The sequence below is a fragment of the Wolffia australiana genome, chromosome 18 (assembly GCF_029677425.1).
Source record: "Wolffia australiana isolate 7733 chromosome 18, ASM2967742v1".
Lineage (NCBI taxonomy): Eukaryota > Viridiplantae > Streptophyta > Magnoliopsida > Alismatales > Araceae > Wolffia > Wolffia australiana.
In genome coordinates, this window is record NC_135852.1 from 7,607,698 (window position 1) to 7,621,815 (window position 14,118).

At 42.0% G+C, this 14,118-nt stretch overlaps 1 protein-coding gene across 2 annotated transcripts; it reads left to right on the plus strand.

Moving 5' to 3' along the window:
* The first annotated feature begins 5,675 nt into the window (after positions 1-5,675).
* Positions 5,676-13,083, plus strand: AGO1 (Stabilizer of iron transporter SufD / Polynucleotidyl transferase). 2 transcript variants are annotated; one of them, XM_078589561.1, is made up of 22 exons: positions 5,676-5,809; positions 7,336-8,044; positions 8,130-8,338; positions 8,423-8,572; positions 8,671-8,804; positions 9,031-9,140; positions 9,221-9,327; positions 9,416-9,554; positions 9,653-9,769; positions 9,855-9,962; positions 10,039-10,110; positions 10,189-10,311; positions 10,394-10,559; positions 10,638-10,897; positions 10,969-11,111; positions 11,186-11,248; positions 11,378-11,441; positions 11,513-11,648; positions 11,734-11,807; positions 12,484-12,578; positions 12,664-12,695; positions 12,783-13,083. In XM_078589561.1, the coding sequence occupies exons 2-22, from the start codon at positions 7,361-7,363 to the stop codon at positions 12,986-12,988; spliced, it is 3,192 nt and encodes a 1,063-aa protein (XP_078445687.1). In that variant the 5' UTR covers positions 5,676-5,809; positions 7,336-7,360; the 3' UTR covers positions 12,989-13,083. The 2 variants fall into 2 exon arrangements, with proteins under 2 accessions (XP_078445687.1, XP_078445686.1); XM_078589560.1 differs by having other exon boundaries at positions 7,353-8,044.
* The last annotated feature ends 1,035 nt before the right edge of the window (positions 13,084-14,118 follow it).

Below are 14,118 nucleotides of genomic sequence, written 5' to 3' on the forward strand. Positions count from 1 at the left end.
ATGGTTTTGACTCTATCATGGTGATTGTGGGCAGACAGCGTATACACATTATTTAATAATAAAACATCTTGTTCAGCTCATTCTACTACAAACTTATTTTCCAAATAACTTATCAAGATATATGGAATAACCCATTCAATTATTTCTGATAGAGGTAGACTATTTACAAGCCATTTTTTAAAAGAACTACACAAGCTTCAAGGCACACAGTTAAAGTTCAGTTCTTTATACCACCTAGGAAGAATGGATTGATGGAGGTCACTAACCAAGGATCACAGTGTATGGTAGAGGCCTATCCACAGTGTTTCAAGTCACAACATCCAAAAGGTAGATTCAGTGGCTTCACTAGGCCAAATACAATTATAACATCTATTTCCACACTTCAATTAATACCTCTCCATTCTAGGCGGTATATGGTAGAGGCCCTCCATCCTTAGACATGGTTCAGTAGCCTCATCATCTGACTCCATTGATCAACTTTTTGTGAGAAAGACTTGATGCTCACGACTCTTAAAATGCACATAGCTTAGTACCAGTAAAGGAGGAAATTACAAGCTGATAAACACAAGCCTGATGAATCATTTCAGGAAGATGTCATGGTTTATCTCAAAGTTTGAACTTATAAGATGAAATAACTAACTAAAAATGGCTTTAAAGAAACTGGGGCCAAGTCTTTTCACCCATTCAAAGTCTTATTAAAAAATTCCTTCTGTTGCTTTTCTTCTATATTTATCCCCAGATTCAACACCACATCTAATATTTCATGCGTCAAAATTAGAAAGGGCCCTAGGAAACACACACAATGCTTAACCCTTCCCTTTCCTTTCTAACATCTGAATTTGAATGGCAGATTTTTTCGGAAGACATTCTTGAGTATGGCAGACTTCTCAAGGTCCAGAAGTACAAGTTTAAATGGGTCAACCTTCCAGAATGTAAAGTCTCATGGGAGCCCGCCCAATTACATAAGAGTATGTTTCATTATTTCAATCTCCAGGGACAAGCTTAATGTTTTTTGGGGGCACTATTGATGTGTTCTCTCCAAGAACATTCCGAAGAGGAACCACTAAAAGATGTTGAACAATGCCAGCATGTGGAAAATAAAGAAAGACATGGTAATCTTATAAATATGAACAGGATAAAAGAAAAATAGTTTTCCAAGAAGTCAGCAATACTGTTCTGGAAACACGGCCTGCAGTTATAGAATAAGAGAAGCTTGTGTCTAGAGGGAAGGATATTTTGGTTTTTCTGTCAACCGTTTCTTGTTCTCTCCAACATTTCTATTCCGTCCTTCTCTCTCATTCTACTTTTTTATCAAGAACTAATATGGTTTTGGTTATTTGATTTGATATTGACTTACCTATAACATTCCACAAAAGAATCAAACTACTACCCTTTGATGGAGGGTAAAATATCCTGGAGCTAATCTTCTTGATCATTCTTTCTAAGAATTGAAGTATGTATTCTTACTTCAAAGGAGGCCCATTCATTGGTCTCTAAACATAGATCCTAATAGAGATGTCTGCCTGTTGCCTCGCATAGTCTTCTGATGCTTGCTAATGATGTCATTAATTGAAATATTATTGATCTTTCAATTGCAAATATTTTTCTTCAATGATACTTCAAATGCATGGAAGCTAGATTTTATTTACTTGAGGATATAGCTGAGGCAAGTAAAATAAGAGTTTTACGCGATAACGACTCATGATACCAAATGATTCTACTTTTGTTTAACCATCACAACAGAAATCCCCACTGTTCCCCTTAAAGCATAAACATGTCTTGCAGTCAATTCATATAGCTGAAAATTCTATTGATAAAGTAACCTAACTTGTTCTAAAAGGGCATCAAGTAAAAAGAAGACTCAATCGAGAGACATCAAAAGACGAGTATTATTGGGTGAATGTTAGTTTCTTAATACAAAACTGATGGTAAAATATCTGTTATGGGCCAAAAAATGACACTGTATTTGATTGGTGAATCTCATAAAAGGAATATACAAATGAGATTAAATAAAGAAGGCTGGTGAATAACGTCAACGAAAAATCTCAAATTTCATAAGACAGACCAGGGTTTTCATTTCATAGATATTTTAATTGTCTAGGAAAAAATATAAGCATTTAATATGACAATATATTTGAATATTTAACTCTCATTAATCCAGAAAAGGCACTTCACTAAAAAATTACGAGTCCCTTTAATTGATTCCAAAAGAATTATTATTTATCATAATAGTGACAAAAAAGGGGATGATATTTAGAGGGCCAAACATTAGAAAAAGGAGATTCCATCAAAGTGCATTTTTTGATTCCTTCCTTTGCCCGACCAACAACGTGGTAGCCACAGCCTTTGACATGAAGAGAGAGACATCTACTTCATATATGCACTCTCTCTTTCTCTCTCTAAAGCGCATGTAGAGAGAGAGACTTTCTCGAGCATGTAAAGCCATGCCACATGCCCTGCCGCCCCGCATGATGTAACCTCCACGCACACTCTCTCTCTAGCATCTAGAGAGAGAGATCCACTTCTCCATGTCTCTCTCAAATATCTATGCTAAATATAGTAGGCCCATCGATCCTTTTCTCTCTGGATGTGACCGGCAGCAGACATTATCCATTTTTTTCATTATCTCTCTCTCTAACAATCTTGTCAACTCTGTAGAGCATGTACAGGCTAGTGAGAGAAAGTATCTCATATATCTCTAAATCGTACTTGTAAAACTCGTTGGATATCTTAAACCCATCCCTCTCTCTATATCTGCCGCCGGTGGGATGTGACTGTAATGTTCCCACTGATGTCTCTCTCTCTACATCTATGGGAGTTCGGACTCATGGGTTCTGCATATTCTTCTACAGCGAAAATATCTCCATCTCTCTCTCTACACGCCATGCGGTTACAAATATTTAGAGAGACATCTATGAATTGGCTTACCTCTCTTCATGCTGAGCGGCCCTGGACAAATAGAGAGAGAGATAGATGGATAAGTTGATAGAGAGATAGAGAGATGAACAGAGAGATATATGGAAAGAGAGATAGAGAAAAATAGTAAGATAGGGAGATAGAGAGAGATAAAGAAAGATAGGGTGAGGGAGATTGATAGAGATTGATGGAGATAGATAGAGAGATACATAGGGAAAGATAGAGATACATGGAGAGAGATTGATAGAGATAAGTGGATAGAGATAGGGATACAAAGAGAGATAAATAGGGAGAAAAAAGATAAGTAGACAATAGAGATAGATATAGATGGATGGAGAGAGAGATAAATAGCAAGATAGATAGATGGGGAGAGAGATAGAACGAGAGTGATAGCTGGAGAGCGAGATAGAAAGAGAGAGATAGATGGAGAGCGAGATAGAACGATATAGGTATACGAAGAGACATATAGAACGATAGAGATAGATGGAGAGAGAGTTAGAAGGATAGAGATAGATGGAGAGAGGGATAGAAGGATAGAGATAGATGGAGAGAGAGATAGAAGGATAGAGATAGATGGAGAGAGCGATAGAACGATAGAGATAGATGGAGAGAGCGATAGAACGATAGAGATAGATGGAGAGAGCAATAGAACGATAGAGATAGATGGAGAGAGCAATAGAACGATAGAGATAGATGCAGAGAGAGAGATAGAACGATAGAGAAAGATGGAGAGTGAGATAGAACGATAGAGATAGATGGGGAGTGAGATAGAACGATAGAGATAGATGGAGAGAGATAAACGAGATAGATAGATGGAGAGCGAGATAGAATGAGATAGATAGATGAAGGGCGAGATAGAAAGAGATATGTAGATGGAGAGCGAGATAAATAGAGACAAATAGATAGATGGAGATAGAGACGGAGAGAGAGAAAGAGAGAGGGAGGTAGAGAGTGTGCCACCGAGAGAGAGATAAAGATATATAGAGAGAGATAAAGATAATGAGATAGAGAGAGAGATAAAGATATAGAAAGAGAGAGACAGAGACCTGCTAGGAGCCGACAAGGGCCGCTGCCGGTGGAGGTTTCCCAGAAGCGCTGTTGCGGCCGCCACCCGCCAGCCTGTAAAACCCACAGAAACCTCGTAAATTGACCCGGAAAGAGAGAGAAAGAGAGGAGAGAGAGATGAGCATGAGAGAGAAGTATCCACAGAAACCTCTTAAATTGACCCGAAAAGAGAGAGAAAGAGAGAGAGATGAACATGAGAGAGAAGTACACACAGAAACCTCGTAAATTGACCCGAAAAGAGAGAGAAAGAGAGGAGAGAGAGATGAACAAGTGGAAGTTTCCGAGATGCCCGGGGAATAGACAAGCAGGGAATCTGTATAACTCTCTCTCTCCTCTATCGCTGACTGTCTCTCTTCCATTCTCGACGGCGGGTAGAGAGATGTTAGAGAGAGAGATGGCAGAGACTCAATTTTGGGTAATTTTTCCCTAAAAAGAAATTGGAAATTTCTCACATCCGGCAATTTCTCCCTAGAGAGAGATAAACGCCTACCTGGAACTCTGTGTCTCTCTCTCTATCTCTCTCTATCTCTATCTCTCTCTTGGTTTTCCACCCTCTTGTAACATTCTTGCACGAGGCAAGAGAGAGAAAGGTGCCTCTGCTCTCTAGCTTACCGTCTCTCTCTTGTTTCCTTTCCCATGCAACTTTCTCCCGAGAAGAGGAGAGAGAAAGGGGCGTTCAGCTCTCTTTCTCTCTCTTGGTTTTCTCTCTTTCTCCGAAGAGGCAGGAGAGAGAAAGGGGTCTCTCTCTTGGTTTCTCTCAAGAGGCTAGAGAGAGAAAGCTGTCCCTACTCTCTAGCACCCTATCTCTCTCTTGGTTTCTCCCTACCTGCATCTCTCTCTCTCTCTATATATATATATCTCTCTCCCACTTGCAGCTTCCTCCTGAGAGGCAGGAGAGAGAAACGAGTCTCTCTCTCTATTTCTTTCTCCCACGTGCAACTTCCTCCTAAGAGGCAGGAGAGAGAAACGAGTCTCTCTCTCTCTCTATTTCTCTCTGGATTTCTCCATTTGCAGCTTCCTCCTAAGAGCGAGGGAAGCGAGAGAAAGACGTCTTCACTCTGTAGCTCTCTAACACTCTCTCTCTTCCTCCTTAGATGCAGGAGAGAGAAACGAGACTCTCTTTTTCTCTCTCTTGATTTCTCTCTCTGTATCTCTCTTATTTTCTCGGGGGGACGGAGTGTACATTTTGAAAAAAACCCATATTTTTAAAGGTTCGCCCATTTGGCACCGTAAAATTACTTTATTTCTCATTCTTAAAATACAGTACGGTCCAATCCGACGTTCCGTACGGCCGTAGCCAATCGCCGCCTTTTGTACGTCGACGCCTGCACGACCGTCCGACGTGCACCGATTGCTCACTCTCCGCCGTCCGATTATTTACGGCCCCCAGGTCCAGTCTTTCTTTTTTTTTCCTTTGTCCCCCCGTTTCCTTGATATTTGCATTTTTTTCCCTAAAAGAAACTAACGAGGAGGTGCTTCGAGAAGAATTTACGCAGTACGCACTGCAGCGTAAGAGAAGAATTCTTAGAATTTTCTGACGTACAGAGAATAAATAAAATAACTCTCGGAGAGATTTTCCCAATTTTAAGGAAGTTTAGGGTAAGTAAATAAAAATAAAAGTTTTCAGGACTTTTCGTGCCTTGCGGTTATGGGATTAATATAAATAGTTGCCTCGTCTGCTTTAGTCCAGAAGCGCTCTCTTATTCCGAGGAACTGCCGCGGGAGGAAGAGGGGGAAGTGGCGAAGAGCGTGGGAAGTGCTTCGAGAATCGTCGATCGGCGGTAGAAAGAGTTCGATTCAACTTTGTCTTCTCGGTTTCTCTTCAGCGGTAATCCGTCCACTTCCTTCTCGCTTCTGATGTCGTTGTTCTTCGCGCGAGGGTTTCAGATCTGGATTTGCTGTTGATTTTTCGAGTTTCGATGCCGTCGTGATCTGTAGTGTGGCATTCGTCTTTGTTGTCGGCTCGAGGCCCTTAGTTTGCTTCGATTACAGTTTTTTTCTGCTACATTAGCTGTAATTGCTTCTGTTCCCCTCTGTCTGCGATTGTATGTTGTGTTTGCAGGGTTATGAGTGTTTAAAAGAGCTCCGATCATGTATTTATTAGCTGGAATGACAATTTTGCTGTTATTTTTGTTGAAATGGAAGTACATTTGTCCTTTTCCCTCGCGTAGCGGTGTCTAATGTTCTGTTTACCTCATTCAATGGAGTTATTATCTTTGTAAATATTTTTGGTTGAATCCTGGATTCTGTCCTTTGGGAAGATGATTTACGTGATATCGGTTATTCTAGTTATTTATTGCGTTCGTTGAATATCGGTATTCATCTTTAAGTAGAACGTTTTTTAAGGAGGCTCTCATTTGTAACGGTTTCGTAGCCTGTTGGAGTATCTAACTGTTTTCATCCTAAGAATCTCTGCTAATTTTTACCCTCATAGCGTAATCTTACCGGTGGTTCAAGTTACTGTTCTTTGTGTCTGATTGTGTGATACTTATTTATGCCTTGATAAACACTCATCACACGTTAAACCCGCTCTCGCTTTTATTTATTTATTTATTAAAATCAGTTTGTTATACGATCACTTTATAATCTCGCTGGTTATTATGCAAAGTCTGATTCCCAATTTCCTTGTCTAGTCGCTTTTTACTTTGTCGCTAAATGTATTGCCGATGTCATTTTAATGCATGTTCCTTATTTTGTGAATACTTGATTGCTTCTTGCAGTAAAAGTTGAATATCTATCTTATGTTTCTCGCAAGGCTGTTGAACTTTCGACCTACCAATTACTAGGAGTTTCTATTTCAATCGACTGAGTAACTTAACTCTATATCTTAGTCAAATGAAAGTTAACATGCCAACTGAGCTCGCTCAAACAAACTCCTACTTTATCCATCGCATCTTAATCTCTGTTAGAAAGGACAATTCTCAGTAATGAACGTTCTTTCTTGTTGCCGCCAAGGTTATCAACAGAGAACTTCCGTTGAACTTTTGATTTCCTTATTTGCCTTAGACGTTATACTTGATTTGAAATTGTTTTTCTCGATCTTTAAACAGCATTGCCCGTCAACTGTGTTTTGTGGTTCCTCTATTCTTGTATTTTTGTAATAGTAAATTTCAGACATTCCCCTTGGGATCTAACTATGCGTAAGCAGAGGGTTTATTTTTCTTTCAAGTTCTCTCTCGTAATTCAATTCTTGAAATATTATAAGTGAAAACTCTCAAAAGTTGGCGACAGCAAATTCTTAGGTACCCTCAAACTAATTTAAAATTTAAGTACGTTGTTTGTTTGCTCACTTGCATCTAATTTGTGAAAGTTTCCTCCGTTAATTCTGTTTTCCTTTGTTTGATGATTGCTCAGTATTATCCTTTGTGAAGGTTCTGTCATGGTGAGGAAGAGAAGGACAGACTTACCAGGCGCTGGCGAGAGCTCCGGGCCTCCAGAGGCTACTGGCCCCGGAGAACGCAGACCTCCTCAGCAGCGTGGTCAGGAGAGATTCCAAATGACGCAAGGCCAGCAAGGAGGAGGTGGGGGAAGGGGTTGGACCCCACCAAATCCTAATCAGGGTCCACTTCAGGGAGGTCGAGGACAAGGCCGTGGTGGATACCAGCCGCGTGGCGGAATGCAACAGCAGCAGCCTCATTACTCCGAGCACCAGGGACGTGGCGGGTATCAACACCGCGGCGGGATGGCGCCACCACAGCCTTATCAAGCTGTGGGTGGAGGTGGCCGTGGAGGCAGCCCCTCTTATGTTCCGTCAAGGCCTTCGTGTCCCGAGCTGCACCAAGCCCAGCCTTCTCTTTCAACGCATCCGTCACCATCACAGGCCTCCTCATCTCGTTCAGTGGAAATTGTTTCTGCAGAAATGACATTTCAGGTTGAGCAGATTTCGCTTCAGACTGAAAGGGTACCACCTGAGAGCTCCAGTGTGATTGTGCCTGTTGCGCCTTCGAGCAAATCGATTAGGTTTCCCACACGACCTGGGAAGGGAAGTGTTGGAATGCGTTGCATTGTTAAGGCTAACCACTTTTTCGCACAGCTCCCCAAGACAGATCTTCACCAGTATGACGTATGTTTTACTTTTTATTTGCTTCTTCCCTTACATTTTTTATGTGATAGTGGAAATGCTCTAAGCCTTCCTTCAATTTTGGCAGGTCTCCATTACTCCGGAGGTCACCTCTCGAGGTGTGAACCGTGCTGTTATGGAGCGTTTGGTTAAGACGTATAGGGATTCCCATCTGGGTGGAAGACTCCCAGTCTATGATGGGCGTAAAAGCCTGTACACTGCGGGAGCGTTACCGTTTACATCAAAAGAATTTACCATCGCTCTTGATGATGAAGAAGAAGGCATGGGAGGGCCTAGGTTTACTCAGAAGCCATATTTTTTTCTTTCGATTTTTTCCTAAATCATTTTTTGCTTACCTTTCTTCTATTTGATAACAAACAGAAGAGAAAGGCAGTTCCGTGTGGTGATCAAGTTTGCGGCTCGCGCGGATCTTCATCACTTGGAGTCGTTCTTATCAGGGAGGCAAGCTGATGCCCCTCAAGAAGCACTCCAGGTGCTGGACATTGTTCTGCGCGAGCTTCCCACAAAAAGGTCGCCATATCTTGTTGAGAAAAATCTGAAGATTTAGTAATGTAATTAATGTTTGTGGCTCTAACTTTATAGCATTCATTATAATTTGACTCCATCAGGTATTCCCCAGTTGGAAGGTCCTTTTATTCTCCTCATCTAGGGAGAAGACAGACACTGGGCGAAGGGCTGGAGAGCTGGCGGGGTTTCTACCAGAGCATTCGACCCACACAGATGGGTTTATCCCTGAACATTGGTAATTTCGAGCTCAACAATCTGTCATCACGAGATATATCTTTTGATTTTGGTTGACTTGTATTTCCAAAGTTTGAGTCATTCTTTTTTTTAATTTCGAAGTTTGAGATTCTTTATTGATGCTTAAAAGTGGACGATCCAAGTTGTTACTGGAAAGATATAGGTCTCGATGTCTTAGTATTACTGTCAACTATAGTTATTAGTGACTCATTTTTTCTCTGGGACAGACATGTCGTCCACTGCGTTCATTGAACCCCTCCCTGTGATTGAGTTCGTTACTCAGTTGCTTAGCAGGGATATTACCTCCAGGCCTCTCTCTGATGCCGACCGAGTGAAGGTATCAACCATCTCTTTTCCCGTTTGTGTCCGGCTTATTTTTCTTAAATTATGCAACTTAATTGCGTCCTCATCTTTCAGATCAAGAAGGCTCTTCGAGGAGTGAGAATTGAAGTTACTCATCGCGGTAACATGCGACGAAAGTACCGCATCTCTGGATTAACATCACAGGCAACCAGGGAACTCACGTACGATCACCATAATTTCAACTTTTTTAACTGTTCTTTCGAGCTTTACATGATGATAGCTCATAGTTAAATGACCTGGTGGTTCCAGATTCCCTGTCGACGATCGTGGGACGATGAAGTCTGTAGTTCAGTACTTTCAGGAGACTTACGGATTTGTTATACAGTACACCTCGCTGCCTTGTTTGCAAGTGGGAAATCAGCAGCGACCAAACTATCTTCCCATGGAGGTCAGCTTCTCATTGCCTTCATTCTAGAGATCCCAAAATCAATGGTTTCTTTTTCTTTGAATCAACATTCTCAATTTAAAATTTTTTTGGGATTCCAGGTCTGCAAAATCGTCGAAGGACAGAGGTACTCCAAGCGATTGAATGAGAGACAGATTACACAACTTCTCAAGGTTACTTGCCAGCGACCAGTAGACCGGAAGATGGACATTCTGCAGGTATTTAATCTTGGCGTTTATCATGCTGTTCTTTCTGACATCAGTATAAATTTATGCGTGAATCTGTCTCTCTTTATTCCTCCAGACAGTTCATCATAATGCCTATCAGAATGATCCGTATGCCAAGGAATTTGGCATTAAAATCAGTGACAAGCTTGCTTCCGTGGAAGCTCGAATTCTCCCGCCACCTTGGGTAATCCTCAAATGGAACAACTACTTTTTCATTGAAGCTGTGGTTTTATTTCTAATACTCTTTTCCTCCCTGGCAGCTCAAATATAATGAGACCGGTAGAGAAAAAGAATGTTTGCCCCGAGTTGGTCAATGGAACATGATGAACAAGGTAGGTTCTGGCCATCTATCCAAAATTTCTTTCTTCGAATTAATTCTTAAAAAGTGAGCTTTCTATCTTTTTCTGCAGAAAATGTTCCACGGGGGCAAGGTTCACAACTGGATCTGCATCAACTTCTCCCGCAACGTTGCGGATGGGCCAGGCCGAGATTTCTGCCATAATCTTGCTCAGATGTGCCAAGTCTCCGGCATGGTGCGTTGTTGGGCTGTAATATCAGCATTGTCGTTCATACATGTTTCTCTACTGACATATCTTTCTTTCTCTCTCACTCTAGGATTTCGTCTTAGAGCCGGTGTTGCCTTTGCTGTCCGCTAGGCCGGAACATGTGGAGAGGGCTCTGAAGAGCCGATACCATGACGTAATGAACATTCTCCGTCCCCGGGGAAAGGAGCTTGATCTTCTCATAGTTATCTTACCAGACAACAACGGCCCTCTTTATGGTAACAAATTCTTTAAATCCCACATTTCATAACAAAATTTTCAAAAACCCCAGATTTTAAGACTTGATTAATTCCTAGGGGAGCTGAAGAGGATCTGCGAGACGGAGCTTGGTCTGGTCTCACAGTGCTGCCTGACCAAGCACGTCTTCCGGATGAGCAAGCAGTACCTCGCCAATGTCGCGTTGAAGATCAATGTGAAGGTGGGGGGGAAGAATACTGTTCTCGCCGACGCACTGAACGGGTGCATCCCCTTGGTTAGCGACCGGCCTACCATCATATTCGGTGCTGATGTCACCCATCCCCATCCTGGGGAAGACTCGAGCCCCTCCATCGCTGCGGTAAATTGGCCCTCCCCTCTGCGAGAATTCCCTCTCAAGTTTTCAACGGTCGGGATGGTGTTGGTTGGCAGGTGGTGGCATCGCAAGACTGGCCCGAGGTGACCAAGTATGCCGGCCTGGTCAGCGCACAGATGCATCGTCAGGAACTCATAGAGGATCTGTTCAAAGTGTACCAAGACCCAGTTAAAGGGACAGTCACGGGTGGAATGATCAAGTATAAATCTGTCGCCTTCCCTGCTAGTAAGATGCAAGCCTTACCGCCGAACATTTGTTGTGCTCCTCTTTCAGAGAGCTCCTGATCTCCTTCAAGAAGGCAACGGGGCAGAAGCCTCAGCGAATCATCTTCTACAGGTTCTCCGTCTCTCCTCTCTATCCATTCTTCCTCGTTCAACGTATCTCTATCTATCTCTCCATCCATCCATCTCTCTCTCCCTCTCTCTTACCATCTGCATCTTATGTATTACTGTTGTGTGGCGGCAGGGACGGGGTGAGTGAAGGGCAGTTCTACCAGGTCCTGTTTTACGAGCTGGATGCCATCAGGAAGGTGGGATTTGCCATACCCGACCTCGTCTTTCTTTGTTATTTCTGGACACTGATTCAATCTGTTCTCTTCAGGCCTGTGCATCTCTGGAACCCAACTACCAGCCACCGGTGACGTTTGTGGTGGTGCAAAAGCGCCACCACACCAGGCTGTTCGCTAACAACCCCGATGATCATCACTCAGTCGACAGGAGCGGAAACATACTCCCTGGTTAGACAAGACGAGACAGGACAGTCGCATTAGCCTCTTTGCCTCTCCTTGTCATGTTACAACACCTCGTCCTTTGCTCTTTCAGGCACCGTCGTCGATTCCAAGATTTGTCACCCTACTGAGTTCGATTTTTATCTGTGCAGCCATGCCGGCATCCAAGTAAGTTCTGCTTCCCATCCCAACCCACTCTCTTTTCCTGGCTGGCATCTTCCCTTCATCTTTTTCTTTCAATTATATATATAAATATATGTACATATCTCCTTATCTTGCTGTCCATCTATCTTTCTCTCTCCCTCTTTCTATCTTCATATCTTACAGTTTTTTAATTCTCTATTCATCCATCTTTTTCTTTCAATTGTATATCTAAATAAATATATGTACATATCTCCTTATCTTGCTCTGTCCATCTATCTTTCTCTCTCCCTCTCTCTATCTTCTTATCTTACGGTTTTTTAATTTTCTCTATTCATCCATCTTTTTCTTTCAATTATATATATATATATATATATTTATATATATATATAAATATGTGTACATATCTCCTAATCTTGCTCTATCCATCTATCTTTCTCTCTCCCTCTCTCTATCTTCTCATCGTACACTTTTTTTTATCGTCACTATTCATCCATCCATCCATCCATCATGCATATTTTTTATCTATTCATTCATCCTTTCATATCTACATCTGCTATTATTTTTGATCTATTCATTCATCCTTTCATATCTACATCTGTTATGTCATCAAATGTTTATCTTCACACATTCTTTCTGTCTATTCTTTTAAGCTTTCTTTCTCTCTCTCTCTAGATTTCTTGACATATCTGTGCCATGCCAGGGCACAAGCCGGCCTGCACATTACCATGTGTTGTGGGATGAAAACAAGTTCACGGCGGACGAGCTCCAGTCCCTCACCAACAACCTGTGCTACACGTAATATTTCATTTTTTGCCGTCCCCGAGAAGAGTAAATCATTTTTTCATTTTTTCGCTGACTTGAGGATCTGATTAATTTGCAGATACGCAAGGTGCACCCGTTCAGTCTCCATCGGTAAGCACATCAACTAATTTAGCTACATTCTCTATTGGAGTGTCGTCAAAGGAATAGCTGATTGTATTGTCTTTATGGTGTGTGCAGTGCCACCGGCATACTATGCCCATCTGGCGGCGTTCAGGGCGAGGTTCTACATGGAGCCCGATAACTCAGACAGTGGCTCCGTTTCGAGTGCGGCAACTCCGGCGCGCGGCGCGGGGCAGCGCAGCACCCGCGCTCCGGGCAGCACCGCGGTCCGACCCCTTCCCGCCCTTAAGGAGAACGTCAAGCGGGTCATGTTTTACTGCTGACTTCTTGGGCACACATTTTGTCATAGCCAAGACCTAGGTTTGTTGGATGTGCTGCATTTTGATGGTTGTGTTTATTTTCTGGGATATTTCTGGTAGGTTTCTGTGGCTCTCTTCTATAATATAGTTTCGGATCGTCCTGGACGTGGATGATGGACGGGACGAGACGAATTTCGTCCCGTCCGATGTCAGGATTCAGTGTAGGAACGAAGGACGGGATGAATTTTCCTCCAGTTCTCCCGGGACAAATTTTCATCCCGGCGGGGAAAAAACCGTCGGAGGAGAGAGAATCCAAATGGACATATGTAAAATTATAACAGTTTGCAAGCGCGAAAAAAATACAGGGACTTTGATGCAAGTTGTATTGCGAGGCCACGTGGCTACATCTCAACTGTCGTATGAGAATTTGACAGTTTTTTGTCCACATTCGTCTGTCCATCGCCTGAGACCTTTGGACGGACGGTTTTTTCGTCCCACAGGACGAAAACCGTCCTGTCTGGTGGTCCCGAATTTCGTCCATACCCTTGGATGGGACAATTTTTTTGACCCAGAATGAAAAAATCATCCCGCTGAGTCCCTGAACTATACTCTATAATCTCTTTCTAGATGTGGATAATATATGTAAAAAGAAAAGGGAGAGAGTGTCTGTGTTATCCTCTTGGCTCCTTTCCATTCTTCTGTTGGTCCCACAGAAATCAACATATTAGTCTACCCTTCAAATACACATCATCTCACATCTAGGAACAAAAATTTACTGTAGAAGATACTGTAATTTCAAAGTTTAATGCTTATTTTCTGATTTAACTAAATGACAGCATTAGTTCCAAGAGAAGAATTTTTTCATCAAGTATGATACTTGGTTAAGAAGTTGTAGTCTAGGTTTTCCAGTAAAATTAACAATAGTTGAATCAGTAAACTAGATCAAGAAAATACAGTGCAATCAGGAATGAATTTTTTTTTTGAGAAAGGATGATTTAAGCAAATGGAGGTGTAATTGAGCTAGAAGATTTCTATGCAGATCAAACCGATTTTAAAGATAAGATTTAATAGAAATAAAAATAGATCTCAGGACAGCTAATCTCACCGTCCTTATTGTCGTTTTCGTATTTTTGCTAAGGAGCCTCTTCTGTGCA